Source organism: Pyrgilauda ruficollis, unplaced genomic scaffold, assembly GCF_017590135.1.
Source record: "Pyrgilauda ruficollis isolate IOZ18807 unplaced genomic scaffold, ASM1759013v1 scaffold43, whole genome shotgun sequence".
Classification (NCBI taxonomy): domain Eukaryota; kingdom Metazoa; phylum Chordata; class Aves; order Passeriformes; family Passeridae; genus Pyrgilauda; species Pyrgilauda ruficollis.
The window spans coordinates 6,857,844-6,878,790 of record NW_024525823.1 but is presented as its reverse complement, the minus strand read 5'-3'; the positions used below and the strand labels follow the sequence as shown (position 1 = coordinate 6,878,790).

Genomic DNA, 20,947 nt, shown 5'->3' with positions numbered 1-20,947 from the left:
GCTGTTCATAACCCTCTCAGCTGGCTCACAGCACAGCACCATACAACACAGCTACAGTGCAAGGGCACGCAGTACATAGGGGCTGTTGATGCCATGCCCCAGACAGCTCCGGGAAGAGGAAAAAGAGAATGCCCGTACACTGCAATTATAGAAGTATAGGATCATCAGGGCTGGAAAAGACTGTCTAATCAGAACATCACGTCAGTCCAAGCATCAGAGCGGCACTGTCGCTCCTAAACCGCATCAGTGCCACATCCAGGTGCCTCCCGAACACATCCACGGTTGGCGTTTCCACCACTTCCCTGGGCAACTTATTCCAATGCCTGATCACCCTAACAGCAATAAAAAAATGCACAGAAATCATGCCTGTGTAGCTAAAGACTACGGGCCCAACACTTTAGGTGGGACCCTGACCTCTCTTCCCCGCTGGTCCCTGTAGCACCCCCGGGCGCAGGCAGAGCACATCCCGCTCTGTGGAGCGCTCCCGGCCAGCCGGGAGCCCGGACCAGGCGCGGGGAGCGCTCCCCCTCCAGCGGGAGCCTCCACCACGGCTCTGGGAGGGATAAGTACAGAGCGGGAAGAGACGCGGCGGCGCTTTACCCCCGCGATGTCTGAGGGCGGAGGCCAGCGGGCAAGGCTCGCTGCCTGCGGCACCAGAGCGCCCGTTCGCAGCCTCCGCTCCGCCGCCCTCGCTTTACGGCGCGCCGTGGTTTGCGACGCCCAAGATGGCCGCCCCCAGGGCACAATGAGCCCGCTCCGGCCGCCGCTGCCGGGTGGAACGCGGGGCACGGCCACGGCCGGCCGGGACACAGCCGGGGCGCTCCTCCGGCAGCGGGGCTCGTCCGCGACAGCTCGGCGTGTGGAGTCCTGCCGGAGCTCGTAGTGGGAGAGCGGAGCGTCCCCGGGGAGGCGGCATGTGGGGCGCCCTGCTGCGGCGCGGGATCCGCGGCGGCGGGCTGCGGTGCCTGTCCTCGGGCGGCCCGCCCTGGAGCCAGGTGGTGTCGGAGGCCGAGAAGATCGTGGGGTACCCGACGTCCTTCATGAGCCTGCGGTGCCTGCTGAGCGACGAGCTCAGCAACATCGCCATGCAGGTCCGCAAGCTGGTGGGCACCAAGCACCCGCTGCTCGACACCGCCCGGTAAGCGCTGCTGGAGCTGCGGGGGCACGGCGGGGCCGGGGCCGCCCGCCCGCCCGCGGCAACTTGGCAGAGCTCCTGGGAAGTTTTGGGCTTCGTGCCCTCAGTGGGGTGTTCCCAGGGCAAGGCTGCCCCGCGGGCGGGAGGTTTCGCCTCCGCTCCGGGATGCTCGTTTCCTTGCCGTGACAGGTTTTCCCTGCGGTTATCCGCTGACATTCGGAAGTTGCTTCCTTGTGACGCCACGTGCGGCGCTTCCCCCGTGCCGAGAATAAAAAAAAAAAACTCCCTTGAAAAGTGCGGCTGCCTCGCTAGCAGTTTTGCATTCTGTTATAATTAAGAACTATATTGCAAGGAAAAAAGCAGAGCGACTACTCAGTTCAAAAGCTCGGAATGATCCTGCTCGGAACTGTGTATTTTGTTACCACGTGTTTTGGAATATCCAGCTGGGAGCTGCGAGTTTTTGCGTGTTGTTGAGAATTTTAGGGTTGCTAAGCTGTGTATCTACTCTTTCATTCTTAAGGCAAACTAATGGAAGTCTTGCATTCCTGCCAATAAGCAGAAATTGGGGTTGTTGAGCAGCGTTTTCTTTGACTGCAAAACAAGAACTGATTGGCGGTGGGTTTTTTTATACAATAAAACTCCACACGCTTACCAAAATGAAGGAAAAAAATAAAAGTGCAATTTCCCGAAGACTTTTGATTGTGGATTTGTGTGTTTTGGTTGTGGTTTTTGTTTGGTTTTTTGAGGTTTTTGGTGGTTTTTGTTTGGTAGATCTGTGTTTGCTGTAACTGCAGCTATAGCAACATTAATAGAATCCAAGTTTAGAATGCACAGTATTTTTTAACAGGTGTAAGACAAAAATGAGCATTTGTTTAAAGTGGATGTTCAGCTTTTCTTTTAAGGAACGGAAATTGTAGCGCTTTAGTGGTCCTTGGCAAATCCACAGTGTTGTAATGATATAAAAACAAGATTTGTTTTTCAAGTTCTCTGTCTCTAAATCTGGTTGTCTTGAGGGAACAAAATGTGTACAGGGGACAAACAGCTTTTTTAGAGAAACATAACTTTCAGGAAGGGGGATTTAGATATTGGCCTTGAGTAGACTTTTCTGCAAGAAACAAATTAAATTGTTAATGGAAAATACCCGACTTTAGAAAGTGGTGGTGGAGGGGATTTTGTTGAACTTTTTATAACTGAAGGTTGTGATAAAGGGGAGGGATGAGAAGAAAATGCTCTTCTGTCATTGTAAGGTCAGTTGATGGAATGGATGGAATAGAAGGAGTGAAGCACAATGGCTTTGGGTTCTAAAGTTTGCACTGCAGTCACAGAAGTGTCACAGAGACCTGCAGTGCTAAAGTGGAACTTGAGAGTGCCTGTGCTGTGTGTGGTGGAGTTGCTGGTTTGTTTGTGAATTAAATTTAAATGCAGTATTTTGGGCATGGTCGGAAATTTTGTGGTGGAGCTGTGATGTAAGGGTTTGTTGGGGTTTTTTATTGTTTTAAGTGGGCTGCTTCAGGGTTAATTCTGTAAGCCTGTGGCTTGTGGAACACCAGTAGGGATATAGTCATGCCCAGGCTCAGCAGGATTAAATACATTCATTTTTAAAATTCATATATGTTTCAGAGTACACTACTAAACTGATGTGTTGTGCTGGAAAGAAAAAGTATTTACTCACATAAAACTGAAACCCTGTGCCCTTACTTTGGATCTTCTTACTTGGTTTCACTGGTATTTCCAAGGACTTTGTTGCAGGCGGATTTCCGATGGTCTTGACCTTTGTGTTGTAAGAAGAGTTAATATCCTGCTGACAAGTTTTAGTACACCCACAGTAATGCACAAATTGTACCTTGCTCACCTTGTTTTATGGTGTGATGTTGCAATAAGGTGAAACTTGACCATATGCTCTCTCAATGATCTTGATAATTTATTTCTGAAATTTAAGTGTTCTATGTTTCAATGTAAATGTGAGTGATTTTAGTTTTGAATCGGAGATCTGTGCCCTGATTTATCACAGCAATTTAGCAAACAGGTTATGGTTTTTCAATACTAGGATTTTTTTAATACTTTTAAATCTGTCTCATTAGTCATTCTTAAAAAGTAATAAAGGTTTCCTGTTGTGTGTTCAAACAAATGTTTTAAAGCAAGGGTATCTAAAATATTTTATTTGCTGATTTTTTAAAAAATACTTAAGTGATTGATATGTTCTGGAACTCTAATCTTTGAGACTCTGAGTGAATAAATGCTATATATATCTGAGAAGTACTCCAGCATTTAAGGAGACTTTTGTATTTGTGGAAACTACTGAAGAATATGTGCTGTAAAATTGATTAGTTGCATGTGCTGTTTCTCAAGTTTCTGCTCATTTATTTTTGAGGTTATAAGTGGTGACAATCAGATTGATTGCTTGCTGTCAGGTCTAAACAATTTTCTTTAATCATCATTGACTGGTGGAATTTTGTCATCAGTGGTTTTGTGCCTATCCTCTCTTCCCGCGTACAGGCTTTGCCAGCTTTTGAAGTCTTCCTGAGACCATTAAGGGTTTCTTAAAGCAGAGGGTTCTCTAGCGGTGCTTGTCTGCATGGAATAAGTTCTGAGCTGAGACAGCATAGGACGTAATTGCCACCACACAGAAAGCCTTTAGTGTAACCAGAGTGTTGATGAGTGTTTTTAACATTTTGCCAAGCTTTGGCTCACTAGGCTGTTGCAATGCAATGCCTGTGCTGAGAGCCTTGAAGAAGGCAGCTGAAAGGTATCTGCCTGTGAGACAGGACATGTGGAGGAGCAGCTGTTGGGCCAGTATACGTTTCCCTGATGATCCCATCCATTTCTTCCTCTTGTTTGGATGCAGCACTGGCAGCTCCTGGGTGTAAGTGCCTGCTGTGATTCAGGACTGCAGCAGGTGTTCTTCTGGGATGATGTGTGACCCTGATACCTCCCACCAAGCTTGTGCCTGGCCAGCAGCTTTAAATCTGAGATCTATTGCTGACCCTCCTCTTGGAAGGGCAGAGACAGGTAACTGAGCCCTACAGTGATGGATTTGGGAGTTCTGTAATCCAGACAGTAAAGTTGAGCTTATATTTTAATAATTTTTGGTTTATTTCTAAGATTTTGGTTTCTTAAAAGCCAGCCACGTGAACAACCCCTGTACTAGCTTTGCCAGACTTGTTACAAGGAGGGCAAAATGTGAGGAAAAGGTTACATTTAGTTTTAGAAAGGCTAATGTGTAGTGGTTAATGCATCATTGGAAGCTGGGGTATCTGGATTAGATTCACAGCTGTGCTTTTGGCTCTCTGACTAGAGCAAGTCACTTAATTTTTCATACTTGCATTTACTTATCTGTGAAATGAATAATGTAGCATCTGTTTACTGGAGATGTTGCACTTCATTCATTGCAGCCTGTATCGATCACTGTGTTCTTTCAGTGGAAAATGGTGTATAAGCAATATTAACAAAGAAAACTGTAAAGACATGCTATCATTAAAAAAAATATTTGCCTCTAATGGATACTCTGGAAACAAAATTGAAATCTGACTACTACTGGATCCTTCTGTTTGTAGTCCTGTGAGTCACTGTATGGTTTTTAGAGCTTTAAGATTTGCTATAATGAAGTGTCTTCAGCAGCTACTCAAAAGTAGCGTTTCTTGGTTTTTTTCCTCTTTAGGCTTTAGTGGACTAAAGCAAAGCTTTTTCAATGCATGATTGTATGACCTCCTTTTCACTTGAGAAGCAAACAAATCTCCTGTCTTTTCTCTTTCCTGTCTCCTTTCTGGGCTAGCATACATCCTTCTTAATATAGGAAAGAGTCTGTAATTGGCACAGTGATCTATTTTTCTCAAATACATAGTGTGAATAACATTTTCTTGATTACTTAATCTCCCTTGAGGAGGGTATAGCTTGCTGCAGATTGTAAACAGTAAACGTTATGGCCAATGCATCACTTTTATAATATCGCTAAATGAAATGGAACACTTCATACACGTAAAATTATTATGGGATACCATTTAGCTCCAGCCATTCTCTCATTAGCCTGCGGGAGGAATGATTATATTTTAGTTCTGTCAGAATTGTTTGTTGGTGATAAATGCTTAAGTAGACATGGTTACAGTTTTCCTGGATTATTACAGAAATAAAAAGACTGGCTAGACCAGGTTTTGTTCTGTTGCAGCCTGCTTGGTGTAGATCTCTAAACATTTTAAGGCCCAAGAATGTGACCCAGAGCACTTTCAAGATGACATGCTTTTTGTTGAGGATGTCTGATAACGTTGGCTTCTTGGTAGTTCAGTTTCTTTATCATCTTCAGATAGCTTAGCTCAGTAACACATCTTGTAACTCCAGGTGTGGCATGCGTCTGCCTTCCTATGCAGGTGACCGATTTCAGCGTAGACGTAGGCATTTGTTCCAGCCTGTTGTTGATGGGATTGTTATTGCCAATTCATATTTTGTCTTAACAGAATGGTTACCTTAAAATTGTTCTTCTTTTATAATTGAAGGTGCTTTTATAATTGAAGGAGTGACTACAGGTAGCTTTTTAGCAACTTGTTTCTAATGTTAATTAATTTTTCTGAGCCAGAAAAATGATAGCATCTATTTACTTGACCGTGGCTAATGAGGTACCTTTCTCTGAAAACAGCAGGCAGCTGGACACTCAAAGTGATAAGCAGAAGGTCTGGCCAAAGTTGAGCTTCTACTACAATCTTTTAAGTTTTACTGAGTTGCTTAATCTATTACAGGCGTAGGGCCATAAAGTCCTTCTCCTGCACTTGCTAGATTGGAAGTTAAAACACATTGGCTTTCACTGAATTTTGTTCTATTTTCAGCCTGCTATAACACTTTGTAAAAGACATTTTTGCAGTAGAGAGATGTGATTTTTGGTCAGAATGCCTGTGAAGTTAGCTATGATGTGGCAGCGGTGTCGTTTCCTGTGTTCACTGCAGAAATGTGTCTGACTTCCTGGAAGTACTGACCACCGCCACTGGCATTCAGGACACTTCTGCAGAAGGCATTAGTGGTGATGTTTGAAATGCGGAAATATTTTTCCTGCTTGATATGTTTGATACTATTTGCAAAATATACTGGTTATAGTAAGTCTGGCTTTGTCCAGGAAGACCATTTCCCAAAGCATTGTGTACAGCTGATGGAAACAGAGGTTTTTTCACAAGAGCTCCAGCTGATTGAAGCACCAGAGTTAACTTCTTGGTTTGACTCACCCCATCAAGAAATGTTTTTCTTTCAAGGAATGCTGGCCTCTCTTAGCTAAGTTAGGTTCTATGAGTATCTCCCAGTCAGTTGTGATAGACTTGAAAAAACTTCATCACATTACATAACTTTGAAATGTTGGTACTCCCTAGGGTTTTCTGTTACCATACTCCCCACCAAGTAAACCTTTCTTAGACACCCAAACCAGTTTATTCGGTATTTTGGCTAAACGAACTCACAAACAGCTAACATGGTAAAGTTAACTTTGGAAGGTATGAAAGGCATGAAAGAAATTAAACCATTCAGTCCATTCATATATGGACTGAATTTTTCCTTCTGATTACTTCCATATTATTCCTTGTCCCTGTGGCCTTCACTGTGGTTCTGAGTCAGCCACCACTTAATATTGTCTTGTACAGTTAAGAGGAAGAGAAAATCCATTTTTGTAGGTCCCACTCTTCCTTTATGCTGTAATCAGGTAGAATGGGAGGAATATATATGTGCTGTTTGTTCTCTCTTCCAAATGTTGTGTTTCATTTCTCATCCTGCATTACTTTCACTAGTGTATGATTTTTAATAGTTTACTCCACCAACAATAAATATTACACTCATCTGCTTAGATGCTCATATCCATCAGATATTGCTGTTCTTTTCAAGAGCTGTCAGTAGATGAGAGTTGCATCAATATTTGTACATTCGGGCTTCAGGTTCACAGTTCATGTTTAAGGGATCTTAACTTCTTTTTTTTTTTAATTTTTTTTTTTTAATTTTCTTTTAAACATTACACTTTGTTGGGTTTGACAGTGATAGTCTCAGTCTGGAAGGTAAAACATATTAGCCAGTCATGTGTGCCTGTCTGTCTGTCTAGCTATCTAGCTATCTACCTTTCTATCTATCCACACACATACACACACGTTGCATTGGAAATCCTGGCTCAAGAAGTCAAGGTAGACATTGTCAGGATCATGGGTTTTCAGCTGTAGTGGTGCTGAGTTCTTGTCTTCTCATTCATTCACAGTATTTGTGTAGAAAAAAATTATGTAAAGGATGTTTAATTGTACGTTACAGCACTTAGTTTTGATGAATATTTTGCCACCATAAGCAAAGTAGGATTGAGTATGAAATCTGCAGTATGAAGGTGCAAAAGCGAGGCTGCTAATTAAATTCTTGTGCACTTGAATAATTGTGGGTTTTTTGCAGAGATTCTCATTTAAATATCTATGTTGATTCCAGATTTCTGTGCTTATGAAGAACATATTATTTCAGCATGTAGGGTGGTCTTTGTAAACAAAGTGTACTCGAAGTAGGTGGTGATTCTGTTTGGGATTTTCTGATGGAATTATTTACAGTGAAAACTAATATGCTGTTGTGATATTGACAATTTCTGGTATTTTGCATAGGGAGTCTAAAGGTTTCAGTAGAACTTTCAGTACAACTTGGTCTGCTTAAATGAAAGACTGTGGGAGTTCTTAAGCTTGTGTTCTCAAGCATGTGACAGAGAAACTGAATGTATAAATGCCCAGATCCAAATGCCAGTCAGCCTTGAAAAGATGTAGTATGGCACACCTAGAGAACACTTTGCTTCATTTTGGGCACGCAGTAGCCTACAATGAAGGTAGTTCTTAAAGTTCACATCTGTTCTTTCCTGCTTTCAAATACAATTGATTTATAATGCATGTGAATATTGAATACCAAGTTTAATGTACTAGTGAAATGACTGTTAGGTCAATGTTTGCTCAACGCAGGAAAAGAGTACTGAATAAGTGGAAATAGTTTCAAAATAATTCCTTCTGTAACACTGAAGAGAGTTGCCAAATATGCCTTTCTATAAAATGAAAATGAGAACCAATGTCAAAGAATAATTAAAATTAATATTTGGGTTACTGGAAGTGGTTTCCACTCAGTGAATCTTCTATTTGGCAATGTTAAGTTAACCTCTTTACCTTACAGGAATAACGGAAAAAGTACTTTACCCAGGGCTTTCTCTCTCTCTCTGAGGTCTGTGTTTTGTAGCTTACAAATAGTCTTCCTCCCTGCTGTGCTGCCTCTTTTGTTGCTGCAGACTCTTGGTTGACTTCTCTCCTTGCTTTGGAGGTCCTGGCAGAGGAAGGAGGTATCATTAACCATGAGCATTTTCAGAGCTCCTCCAGAAAACATGGGTGACACTGTGTCCTCTGCAGCACTCTGTAATCTGTTGAGGAAAATACAAGTTCAGGGAGGACGAATGTGAGCTCGGGAGTTAGATGTTTCCATACTTACACTATTGCTTTGTCCTAGGGGTTGCAGACCACTGTCTTAAATTATTAATATCTTTCCTTTACCCCACATCTGAGTGTCTTAGTTTCCCTCAGGGTAGGCAGACTGTCTGCAGTGCTTGCCCTAAAGGAACTCCTGCTAGAGACAAACCTAACAGACTATAAAGGAACACTGTGAATTTAAAAATTGGATCTATTACAAAAAATAAATTTAAAACCTGTATCAGCTGCTTTGCTGTCCTTGAATTGTCCCTGCCAGTTGTCAGACATTGACAATCACTTTAGCTTGATTTTTTTTTTTCTCTGTTGCTAAATGAAAGAATTACATTTAAGGAAAGAAAAACTGATCATGTAGGAAAACTGTTGAGACTCATTATATATGTGAGCTTTTCTCAAACACATGCTGTGAACACACATGCTGGATTTTACTTATAATGATAGATGAGGCTTAGAAATTTGCCTCAATACTTAATTTAACTGAGAAACTCTAGGACCTTTCCAGCTGCTGGTGGTTCTTCAGGTGAGCCATAGTCATCTTTTCTTCAATCCTCAGCTATTCCTAAAGAAACATCAGGAGCTCCAGCTTTTGCATTCATCTTTCTCATTTCTTTTCCACATAAATTACAAGAGATGGTTGTTCCCATTTTCTTTCTGGTTCCCCCAATTTCTTTCTTCAAAATAGCACTAGTTGGTTCTGTTGCAGCTCTTCCATTTTGGGGAAAAACAAAGAAAGTCCTGAAGGTAATTTATTAATAAAATCAAAGTTTATACTTGGTTGCATCTAGTTTTTTCCATTCCCCTCCTTTTTGCCAGCTAGAGAAGGAAGTCATACACCATGGCACTGCTGATTCAGGATTATTTTTCTAGTTACAAATATGAGCAGGCAAACCCTCTAGCCTTCATCTCCAATTTGTTTCAAAAAGTACATCCTTTAAAAGTAGATTTCTTCAAGATTAAGTGTAGATTATTTTTGATTATTTATTGGTTAAATTATCCAGTAAGTGTGAACTGATTGACTTGATAGCTGCCACTAAACATGTACAATTAATTAGTTTTATTCAATCTGTTCTCTTTAAAGAAAAATATCATTCTCCCTAACGGCTCCCATTATTTCTTTTCTAGATCTTCACACTCATGGTGCAAAGTTAATTGTATGACAGCTATCTTTTTCATTAACTGTTCAGCACTCACCATGAAATATTCATAATCAAAGGGTTGATACATCTATATGTTGTCATTGCTCCTGGAAATAGATTACCTATTGCACCTTAAAAAAAAATGTATAGAAAGAAAGATTCTGTGTTTCAGGCATAAAGTAGGACTGGGTTTGTAGCAGGCTGTGCTTCTGTAGACCCATCCTGCAAATACATAGTCCAGATTAGGGCAATTTGAGGGTAAATGGTCCATGCCAACACTCTTTGTGGCTGGTTGTCATATGAATGATTAGCCAGTAGTAGAAGCACCAGAATTATGTGATTTGGTAAGACTGCTTTTAATCACATTTAACAGAAAGTTCAACTTGTTAAGAGCTGAATGAAAATTGTTAGGCCAAAGACACAAGCAAAGCCACAAGTGGAAAAATTGCCTCTTTTGCACATTTGAAAAATGACTGTTCTAGCATACGTTTGTTAGTGGGTAGGATTTTTTGTAACGATCCATTGTTTTCCTGTTAAATTAGTGATGAGATTGAAGATTCAATATGACAGAGCCACTGTGTTTTTCTACTGTGAAAATTCATATATTTTCATAAGCTAGAAACTAAAGGTTATTTTGATACATCAGTGCATCTTATGCTCATGCTTGTTATAAAAGAGTACAGTTTTTACCCCAGTGACCTTCCAGTCTCTGATTCCCAAATGTTTTCTATTTAATGTGGTTTGTGAAGATGAAGGTACACTGTGTGCATATTTTAAAAGGATTTTGGTGATTTTAATGCTACATTTTGAAGTTCCTATTTGGTTTTCTTTGGCTTCTGAATGTGATCTGTCTGGTATGACTATATTTCAGTAATTCAAAATTAATCTACAGGAAAAACAAGTCTTCCCCAAACCTCATAGTTGCCTCATGGAAGTGATGCTGAAGCATTAATGGGCCAATTCATCATCTGTTCTTCATCCCCAGTTGTTAAAACCAGAAATACCAGAGAGGATTTGTGTTCCATGTTTTCTTGTCCACTGGAAGAATTTGTCACTTTCTGATTATTTGTAAGTTTAGATAGTATGGGAGTCATTGACAGGCTCTGCAAGAAATCAGATGTCTCTCAGTAGGAGTAATAAAGTGAAAAAACCATTTTCAGAAATAAGGCTCAGAAAACCTGAGAAAGCTGGAAGCATGGAGACCTTTAGAGTAATTGTGGGGAGAAGCCCTCCTTCCAATTCACATTTATTCAAGGAATGGAAGGTATTAAAGACGTTTCTACTATTATTAAAATTTACAGTATATTTTGTGTCTTTTGTCCATGATATAACTTCATAAAACTGAAACAAGTACTCTTGCCAGTTGGAAAGTAGGAAATGAATTCATGTAATGACTATAACGTGTCGTAGCAACCAAGTTTAAAATAGTCAGATTCCAAAATAATGTTAAAAGAATTACATCAGAGGAAAAAAAAAAGTACTGTGTGTTATGTTATAGCAACAGAAACATGGCCTTATTTATTTGTTTGTGAATCACTTGGGATCACATTTCTGTCTGTGCGTTTTTGTGGGAGAACAGGGCTGGACATGTCCTAACACAGTTTTTGTTTGAGGGGATGTGTGAGGTTATACTTTCTTTTTTTTGTCATCCTCATTTCTCATTTTCATCCTCTCTGTTTGAGAGGGCTGAAGTTAATTTTTCCTGGTTTGAATTTATTTTCAAATAAAGCACCAACTGAAAATTCACCTTTTTGATTGCTTTTCTTCTTCTTAGACTTTAAGGGTTCCCTTGAATCTCTTTGAGTCTTTTACCAGGGCTTGTCAGGGAATTACAAAATTTTAGTGGCTGAAAATCATGAATGAAACTTCAAGAGATTGGGTTTTTTTTTTTTTCTTTTCTAATTAATGCAAACATAGCACTGTTGGTGGATGCCATCCTGCAACAATGTTCTAATACTTCCCAGAGCAACAGTGAGATTTGCAGTGGGAGTATGTGCATCCCTCATCCCTCCACTTCCATGCTGTGTGCATGGTGATCCAAGCCTGGAGGAGCTGCTCCTTGGGGCTGAGCCAGGCTTATTCTCTTAAGGAAGCAGCTCACAATCACAGTGTACATCTATAACTGTGAATGCAGGAGGTCAGCAGCAGAGCTCTGTGTTGGATTCAAAGCGTGGACGCAGAAATGGGATGGGCTGTTTTGCTGTGCCTGCACAGATGTGCTGTGGTTAGCTCCGTAGAATATGTTTTCATTTGAGGGCTTTGATTTCTAATTTTCACAGGTCTCATCCTCAATCCCCAGTGTTCTTTCCATCTTCCTAATAGTTAATTTAGTAAAAACCTTTTTTTTTTTTAGGTTGCTGCTAAGATGTAAACATGCATTGCAACTAGGGGCTGAGGTGTCTTCATGGCAATAATTGTTCCCTTCTCTTTCCTTCTTCTGTTACAATTGTTAGATGATTTACTTCCTAGAAATATCAAGTCTGGATTAATATATTGTCCTTGGGTGGTACCAGAGCTTCAGATTACCTTGGTGTGCATGTAGATATTAAATATTGAAAGCTGTTTCCATGTTCTCACGTGATGGAGCTCTGGGTAAACAAGTCTTCCTGAGCAGTTTGGGAATCATGTACACACTGGTTTGCCTTAGGAAATCTGCCATTTAAGCCTTTGTCCTGATTTTCGATGGCTACAGTAAAAGGAGTGGTAGACAAGGAGCCATAACAGTGAGTGTCACTGAGAGGAAGAACCATTGTCCTGACATTGTGAAGGAAATCTGTTTAAGCCCATGAATAACTGAAATATTTACCAACTGCTGTCACTAATCTTCATGAAACAATTTTCAATCTTTTTTTTTCCAAAGGCATTCAAAAGCAAAAGTCTCTGATGTTGTATAGTGTCTTTGCTTTCAAGATTTGTTCCCCATGTGTTCAGTCTGGAGACAAACAAATATAAGCCCTTCTTATAAATATAAGCATTAGAGAAACAAGAAAATACACTGAAGAAGTTTGAAGACAAATTAGTACTTTAAATCTACATAAAATTAATGTTGCCATGCTGTGGAGTGTAATGTAAATGTGAAACCTGTGGAGGTGTTGCTAATATCTGCGAGAGTGTATGGTTTAAAAAATCCCAACCAACAAAAAAACCTCCACTTTGAAGGGTGTTGTGGTGCAAGTTTTATCTGTTTCATAATTTCCAACATGTATTGTTAAAGACATAATAATAATGAGACCTTATACATGCTTAGTCTTAGCCTTATGAGTAATTTGGAGATGTTTTTTACACTTCCATATCAAGAATGGAAACCCCTTTCCTCATCTGTGTGCTAAAGAAACATTTCAGAGCTAGTCTAGACAGTGTTAAAGAAAGAGTGAGCTAGATCTCTTTTAGCTTTACATTTCCCTTTTAGGATTTTTATGAATTCACAGAATGCTGAATATTTATTTTTGCTACTGAGACACAAAAGGCAGAAGCCTGCAGGCTTGTTATGGCGTAGGTAGCCTATTGTGTTTCCATACCTGATGTAATTTTATTTTAAAATTGAATTTTGCATTAGATTACCTCAAAAACGTCATCTTTTGTTGAAGTGAAGAATTTTAAATTCTTCCCCTGTGAATGATGAATTATTCTTTCACAAGAGATCTAAATTATTTTAATTAATTACTTTAGGCTTTAAATCTTTAAATTTTAAATTAAGTTACAGGTGAGTTAAGCTGTTCCCTGAGGAGCTTTTACTATGTTAGCAGTGGAGAGGGATAATATTTGCTGCATAATTCTCTAATAGGCTGTTGTATCCTGCTCCATTGAACAAGTCTGCTGTTTTGCTCTTGATTTCTGGTTTGTGTCCAGGATTTCAGGGATCAACTTGGACACTTAGAAGATATCACCAGAAACATATTTTCCTGTCTGCTGTGGAAGAGAAAGATTAGGACCCATTGAAATACATTGCTTTCTGAAGTTGTTGAGGACCACAGAAATTTAATGTAAAACCAAACGAGGCACTGATAACTGGATGTATGAAATTTTGTAGAAAATGTGCAAAATACAGAGCTAGGTTTATTGGTGTTAATTTCATATCCTGATCTGAGTATGTATTCCCTTTGCTTAAACTGTTTCTTATGTATGTATATAACTAGATACAATTACAAGAAGGTAACCTAATCGTTGGCTTGTGGGCTGTGAGGATTGAAGCAATGCTTATTTTCCTCTTCTCGTGTATGATTACTTGCTGAAGATGTGATACATTTAGGTCATATTTGGCATGTGTTTAAACTGAGACCGGGACTGATTTATGAAGAAGAGAGAGTAACAAACCTAAATTGTGTTTTCCCATGTGTGACTATTGTAGCCAAGCTGCAATTTATTTTGTAGTGTCTTAAGTTACAATAAAAGATACATTCACAAAATAAAGTAGGGTAAAGAGTTCAGCCATTAAACATTTTCTTCCTTTTCTTTTTTTTTTTTTTTTTTTAAGTTAGCTTTCATCATTGTGCCTATAATTGTGTTAATTACTTGAAAGAATTTTTGGGAGGTTAGTTGAAGAACAAGAGGGAGGAGTAATTGCCTCTAGCAAAGACTTTTTTTGTGAGAACATTCTTACAGTATCTTATGGGAGAGATATCACTAAAAGAGTCTCTTTTAAAATTCCCATTTTCATACTTTTTTAATATGCAAGTATTTTCAGTTTTCTAATAATCTTCCAGAATACCAGATTTCAATGCCTGCAGCCAATGGGAGAGAGCAAAATTATCCTGTAATTAAATTTTTATCATATATTTTAATTTTTTGTATCTTTTGGAAGCGGGATGCTAAGTTAGATGAGTTCAGTTGTTGAACTTGGTGTGCTCTCCCAGCATTCAGTGGTTCAAATGCTGACTGCTCACATGAGAACCCAGGCTGGGTTCTTCATTCTGTCTGTGTGGCTGTTGGCAAGTCTACGTCCTGGGCAAATTGTGGCAATTTGATGTGCACAGCACCACGTAGGGGTATGGACTCAGAACATGGCAGGAGCATAATGCCCCAGATGCCTTGAGATCAGAACCCGTGTTCATGTTCTGCTTCCCTGTCCTTGTGTTGTGGAAATCCCCCTGGGGAGGCAAAAATAGTCTGTGTCCTAGCCTGGAGCCTCTGCTTACCAGGGTGCAAGAGCTGAAATATTAACTGAAAAGCTCATGAAAAACTTAAATGGGGGTAATTGCATGTGATTGGAACTTAACCATGATGTTGTACAACTGATAAACTTCAGTTTTGTTGTAATGTTTTGGTGATTTTATTTCTTTACATTTTTACTATCTGCTATTGTAAAAGCAATACAAGAAGTTAATTTGGAAAATGCTTAATTTCTTCACTACAAATGATCTAAGATTGTTTTGGCTGTTACAAACTCAATATTACTAGGTCCTTAATAGAAATGCAGTTTGGGATCTAAAATACTGGAAACATTATTTATGGAGATGTTCAAAGTCAATGCTAAGTAAATGGGAACTTTTTATTGTCATCCTATGAAAAAAGAAAAAAAAAGTATTTGTTTATTTCATATGTAAAGAAAGTTGCATCCAACCTGGGGTGTTGTTTTTTTGGTGGTTTTTTTTTTTTTTGGGTTTTTTTTTTTTTTTTTGCTTCATGCACAAGTGGTCCTAACACATTTTCCAACTGAGGCAGGAGGTAATCTCCAGGTAACAATATTCTATGCTATTTTAAGGAAGCATGCCCACTGATGGTTTTTAAAGCACAAAATAATGATGACATACCATGCAGAGGTCTTGCTTGCCTGAGGCAAATAGTCTGAATGCATTAGATGCAGACTTCTCTTTGCTGATGAAAGTGTTCAAAAGGTGCTTGGTTTTATTTTTGTTTGGTTGGGGTTTTCTGTATTGGCTTCTTTTTTTAAGTGACAGTTATCTCTTTTGTTATTAATTACATTGATTACAATTAACAGCTGAAATACATTATACAAAGTAAAAAAAAAAAGCATAAGGTCCCCTGGGAAAGAAGTTTGATGCTCAGTTTTGGCAAAAGTTGATTCAGTTCATTGCTTGATAATGGCAAAAAGAACACCAGGCAGCTTGGATGAAATGTACCAAGCCAGGGGCAAAGTAGATTTTCAAGCAAAGGAAAAGCCTCCTGTCAGATTTTCTAGCGAGTGGGGAATTGGAGTGTTACCACTAAATTATTAGAGAAACAGTTAATGAGCGAGGAAGGAGTCAAGGAGGCTAAAAACCCCACAGATTTCAGAAGGAAAAGGAAGAGGTGGATGTTCCAGAAGGCAGATTGAAGAGGAGTCAGGGTGGAGTGTGTGCACACTGAGGGCTCATCACAGTGAGGTTGTTAAAGACACATGAAACAATTCCAGTTTGCATCCAGAGCGTTCCGGTGGTTCCAAGAGGTTTTTGGCTGTGTAGTGCTTTTGAGAGCTAAGAACCATACATGCTCTTTTCATAACTTTAAATTGAAAACAACAGAAAGATGTAGTTCAGTGGACAAGCAGCTCCCCTTATGGACAGCGGTTCATGAACTTCATTTGTCTTGCAGTGCATGTCTGAATTGTGCATACACAGTCTGACAGCCTTTCTTCAGCATCAGCATGTACCTGTCAAGTAAAGCTGGAAATACTTAGTGTTTTTCATACTAATCTTCAGAGAACATATGATACATAAAGGAATGCCATGTAACTTTTTTAATTCAAAAGGAGTATGAGTAATATGCTAGAAGACCTATAGGGAAGAAGAACCTTTTAATTAAAAATACAGTAAGTCCTGGTAGTGTCTGAACATGCAAATGACCAAGCATTAGCATGCTGCATATACACTTTTATGCACGATTTGGTAGTCTTTCCTAGTTGGTTTAGACTTAAAAATATTTAATGTATTAGCTTTCTATTCACTATCAATAGTGAATTGATTTCAATTTTAGACTCATGATTTGCTGAGGGATTTAATACTTCATCTGAAGTATTTTATTGGCTCTTGTAACAATTCTTTCACTTAAAACTTTTGCAAAGCTTTTCCTTTGGCAAGAGAAGTTCTTGGTTATAGTGGGCTCTGATTAGTTTTATTCCTTTTTATTTTTGCCTTTGTTATTACATTCTTGCTTATTGATCTTCTGGTTCAAAAGAACTCTGTGGAAGAGAGCAAGAAAAACACAAAGAAATGTGATTTTTGTGAGCAACAAATGAAAGCTGTACTGAAATGGAGGATTATTATGGAAAATGTTGTTTGTGTCAGGCCATTGTGTCTATCACTGTGTCAATGACCCATGTATTTCTGACGTTAGAGTTCAGAAATAAACAGTTTTTTTTCTTTTCTCATTTTAGTATCGATCCTATTTGTTCTGTATAGGATTAATACATAAGATGTATTTATTATTGCTGTGTTATTGTTTTAATTGCCTCTTTTTGGAAGATAAAATTTAAGGCAGAAAAAAAATCTGCATCTGCAAGAACATGATTAACAAGCTCGCTTTTGTGAGCTTGTTTTTTAATGATTCAGGAGAAACTTGTAGATAAACAGTTTTATTAACTGAAAATCTTTCTGGATATACTGCATAGAAAGCATGCAAAAGATCTTTTTGTTTTGCTTGGCTGTTAAGTGATACAGTAGGATAGTTTTAGCAAGAGGCTTAAGGCTCATTGTGTTGAGTACAAGAAGCAGAGTTGGCCAGAGAGGTCTTGGGTTGTGGTTTCACAAGCATCTGAGTTGGTCTGCTGGCCATTGCTGCTGGAGGGGAGAGGTGATGCTCTTTTTTTCCCTGCTCTTGCCTGTCCCTCCTGTGCTTTGGCTATGTATGATGTTCATCTGACCTTTCTGTGAACTACTGTAACTCCCTAATCCAGGAGAAGGAAAAAACCAGGTGTTTTCTTCATTTTGGGTGTGTTTTCTGTTTGATCTAATTCACTGATGGAGATGCCTTATTATGCACTGTCAGTGCATGATATTTGGATTCCTTAGCCTTCCTTAGGTTCCTGCCATGTTCTGAAGAAGTGACTACTTTCCTTTGTGCTGGCAGTTTGTAAGGACACTCTTGATTCTGCATCTGAAGTAGCAGCTGAGCTTCTAAACTCTGCAGCACCACCTGAGGTTCCTCCAACTCCCTGTTGGTTTCTCTTTTAGCTGAAATGAAAAAAGCTTAAACAGTTTTCTGCATCTCTCCTTGATTCCAAAATATGGGTGGATGGCCTTGCATACTGTAGTTGTTCTTTGCTGTTACTACACATTGGTTTAATTTATGATGTAGTTCTGCAAGCAGCAAATGAAGAGAACTTCTAAATAATGAGCTCAGGTTTCTGTCTAGATGTTCTCTGTTTACCTCTCATTCAATGATTGAGTAGGGGACCTCAACTGTTGGCACCTGGCAGGAGGAATCCTTCTCTATTTCATGATCATTTCTTGTTAATGTAGAGATTAGTGTAGGAAAGGATGTGTCTGTCTTCCACAGGCTGTCTAGCCTTGTGAGGTGAATAGGTGTCAAGTATGCCTTGAATATTTTAGCAACTGGTTTATCTTGGCCATAAAAAGAGAAGATTACAGATCTTTTTTTTTTTTTTTTAGGATAGCTGAGGTCATGCTCAGCCACCTCTGTTTTCTGAAATTTAATTTGCCTTAGGAACTGAATGCTTTTGAGTGCTCTTTTTTAAATACCTTGTCTGAAGAATCTCAGATAAATGGAGATGAGAATGGCTGCCCTCCCAGGCAGGGTAAGTGGGATGCTTAAAATCTTCCAGCTGTTTGTCAGATACTTAACTTTCTGCTCTGAAACTGCTGTACCATCTGTCTAGCTAAAAAAGGTGCACTGAGCAAAAAAAAAAGTATCTTTCCAATTCAGATGAGTCTGCTGCATCCTGTGAGATGATCGAGCCACAGATGATTATGGGAACAGTGAATTTTAAAGTTTATAGGAATCGCTTCATAGAAAGCATGAAAGATGAAATTTGAATTAATTCCTCTTCTGGGTATCTCAAAGGAACAACAGTACACCATCATAAGTTTGAAGTCACATTTCTGTCTGCTATGTGAGTTTGTCATTCAGTCTTATGTGTCAATAATAGGCTTTGTTTCCTCTGTTAAATGCCATTTTACTTAAATTACTGGTGTTATCCATCCATTATTTTATTTATATACTATCCATCACAGATGTCTAATATTTGGTGAATAAAGAGGTTTTTTTAAGAAATCTCTTAAAAGTTCTTAAAGGTACAGTAGGAGAACGGTAATTTTTATTGATTTGAAATAATCAAGATGCTTAAAAAATGAGCTCTATGGTACAATGCAATGAACGTGAAATGAATACAGAGTAAAAGACCTCCGACAAGAAAAATATGAAAGAAATTTCTTAGTCCCTAGTGCCATCTGCAGGATTACTACTGGAACAGGCAGAGAGAGCAGAGGAATAGACATTTGAGTGACAGTTTGCAGTGTTTGTAAGAAAAGAAGAAGGTGTCACCTCCAACAAAACCTGAAGAAACACAGTTTCTTTGTCATGCTGAGTTATGCAACAATGTATGCGTCAATTCGTTTTCAGCTTGTGAACAGCATTAGGTTTGGTGGAATACACCGTGTCATGAGGCTTCTCCACACATTTTGTTTTCTGCTTCTGCAGTAGCAGGTGGCTTAACCAGGCTTTCTTTCTTTGCACTTGAGAGAAACGTCATGTAAAAACACACGTCCATTAGGAACCATTTTTTGGATGACTGGCTCTTTGGCCTTGATTCCTTTTTGAAAGCTGTCTATTCAGAGAGAAGTGGTAGACCCTAAATATTTTCCTGATATTCCTTCCATCGGCATTTGTGTAAAGGTGCATAACAGAAATAAAGATGTAAATCTGTAGCTCCCCTGCTAGGTCTCTGGTATTGGGGAATTCTTTTCTCTACAGACCAGTAGGCAAGCTGACTGTAGATGTGTGTGTTGGCAGCAGGCAAATGACGTATACCTGAAAGGCTAGGATATAAATTACAATCAAGAAGAATCAAAGTTGTGGTTTTGGGAAAGAGGGAGTGTAAACTGAAGCCAAATGTGGGTAAGATGGAGGTTATAATGGTGATGGTATCTGGAAAATTGTTAAGCCCTACAAAGTTGCCATGTATTTGGCATGTGGCTTTGTCGAGAGCGTCCCCATCTGCTCTACAAGACCTTAGCATTCACAAAAGAGTGTTTTCTCTTGCCTCTCCCTGACAGAAAACTCTCCCTTGTCAGAGGCTGACCTGACCTCAATTACTTATCTATTCATCACTTTTCTCCTGACTATTGTAATATGATACTCCTGGGCACGAAGCCTGCAGTTCCTCTGGAGCACCAGCTGGTGTAGGGTCTTGTTGTGTGTCATGTCGGCAGCACTGGCTGCCACAAGTTGAATCTGATCTTTCTTTCTTTCTTTGTTGACTTTCTGCAACACACCAAGCTATGGTGTCTGTTCTTAATCTTCAGAGTGCTTGCCGTTTGGAGTTCAGCATGTAAAAGGCTGCAGGAAGCTGCAGAGGGAAAGCTGTGGCTGCTTGCCATGCTTTCTTGCACACTGGAGCCCATTGGAGTGAGTAATCCATAGCAGAACGTTCCCCAGGACTGGTCTCACCAGAGAGCTAGGTCCCTTTGGGCCTAAGGACTTCGTAAGCTTTCATTGGCACTTTTCTGGTAAATGTCACAGAAAATGAATCATGTAGATTTTTGGAGTATCATGGACTTGGGAACAAAAGCTTCAGCCTGTGTGTTTATGTGTCTGTCAGGAGATACTTTTTACTATGTCAATGTCTGTATCAAAGCTTGTTGCCGTGGACAGCCTTTCTAATGAGCATAGGGAATGAATGCTTCAGAAAGCACCACCTGTGGCATCCTCTGCTATGTAAGTTCAATGGTTGCCTTTTTGAGGAGCTATGCAGGAGGGAGATGAATGATGCATGCTGACAGAATTTGAGGTCTGCAGGCATCACTACTGAATCTTGAGTTCAGTAGTCACTTCATTTGTATGAGCGGATCATTTTGGATCAGTCTAGGGAAGTGGATGTGGGATGGAAATACCAGAGGTCCATTTGAAGACTTTGCTGCTACAGAAGTTGAAATCAGACATAAGTGACGCATCCAGGTTGATCTTGTAGAATTTAAATTGAGGGATTCTCTTAATCTTTCTCCTAAAAAAGAGAGCGGTTTTTGGGTTTTTTTTTTCCCAGATACATGCACCACCACAGAAGAGACACCAAGACTTCCATAACAGAAGCTGGGTCAGTAAAATGGTTTCAGCAC

General features: G+C 39.6%; 1 protein-coding gene across 1 annotated transcript in view; it reads left to right on the top strand.

Annotated features, from left to right (window-relative positions):
* Nucleotides 1-719: 719 nt before the first annotated feature.
* Nucleotides 720-20,947, top strand: part of PDSS2 (decaprenyl diphosphate synthase subunit 2) — a 111,966-nt gene continuing 91,738 nt past the window's right edge. Inside the window, exon 1 of the mRNA XM_041478120.1 lies at nucleotides 720-1,138. Coding sequence (XP_041334054.1) covers nucleotides 915-1,138 — 224 coding nt within the window. The 5' untranslated portion in view covers nucleotides 720-914. The remainder of the gene's footprint in view (nucleotides 1,139-20,947) is intronic.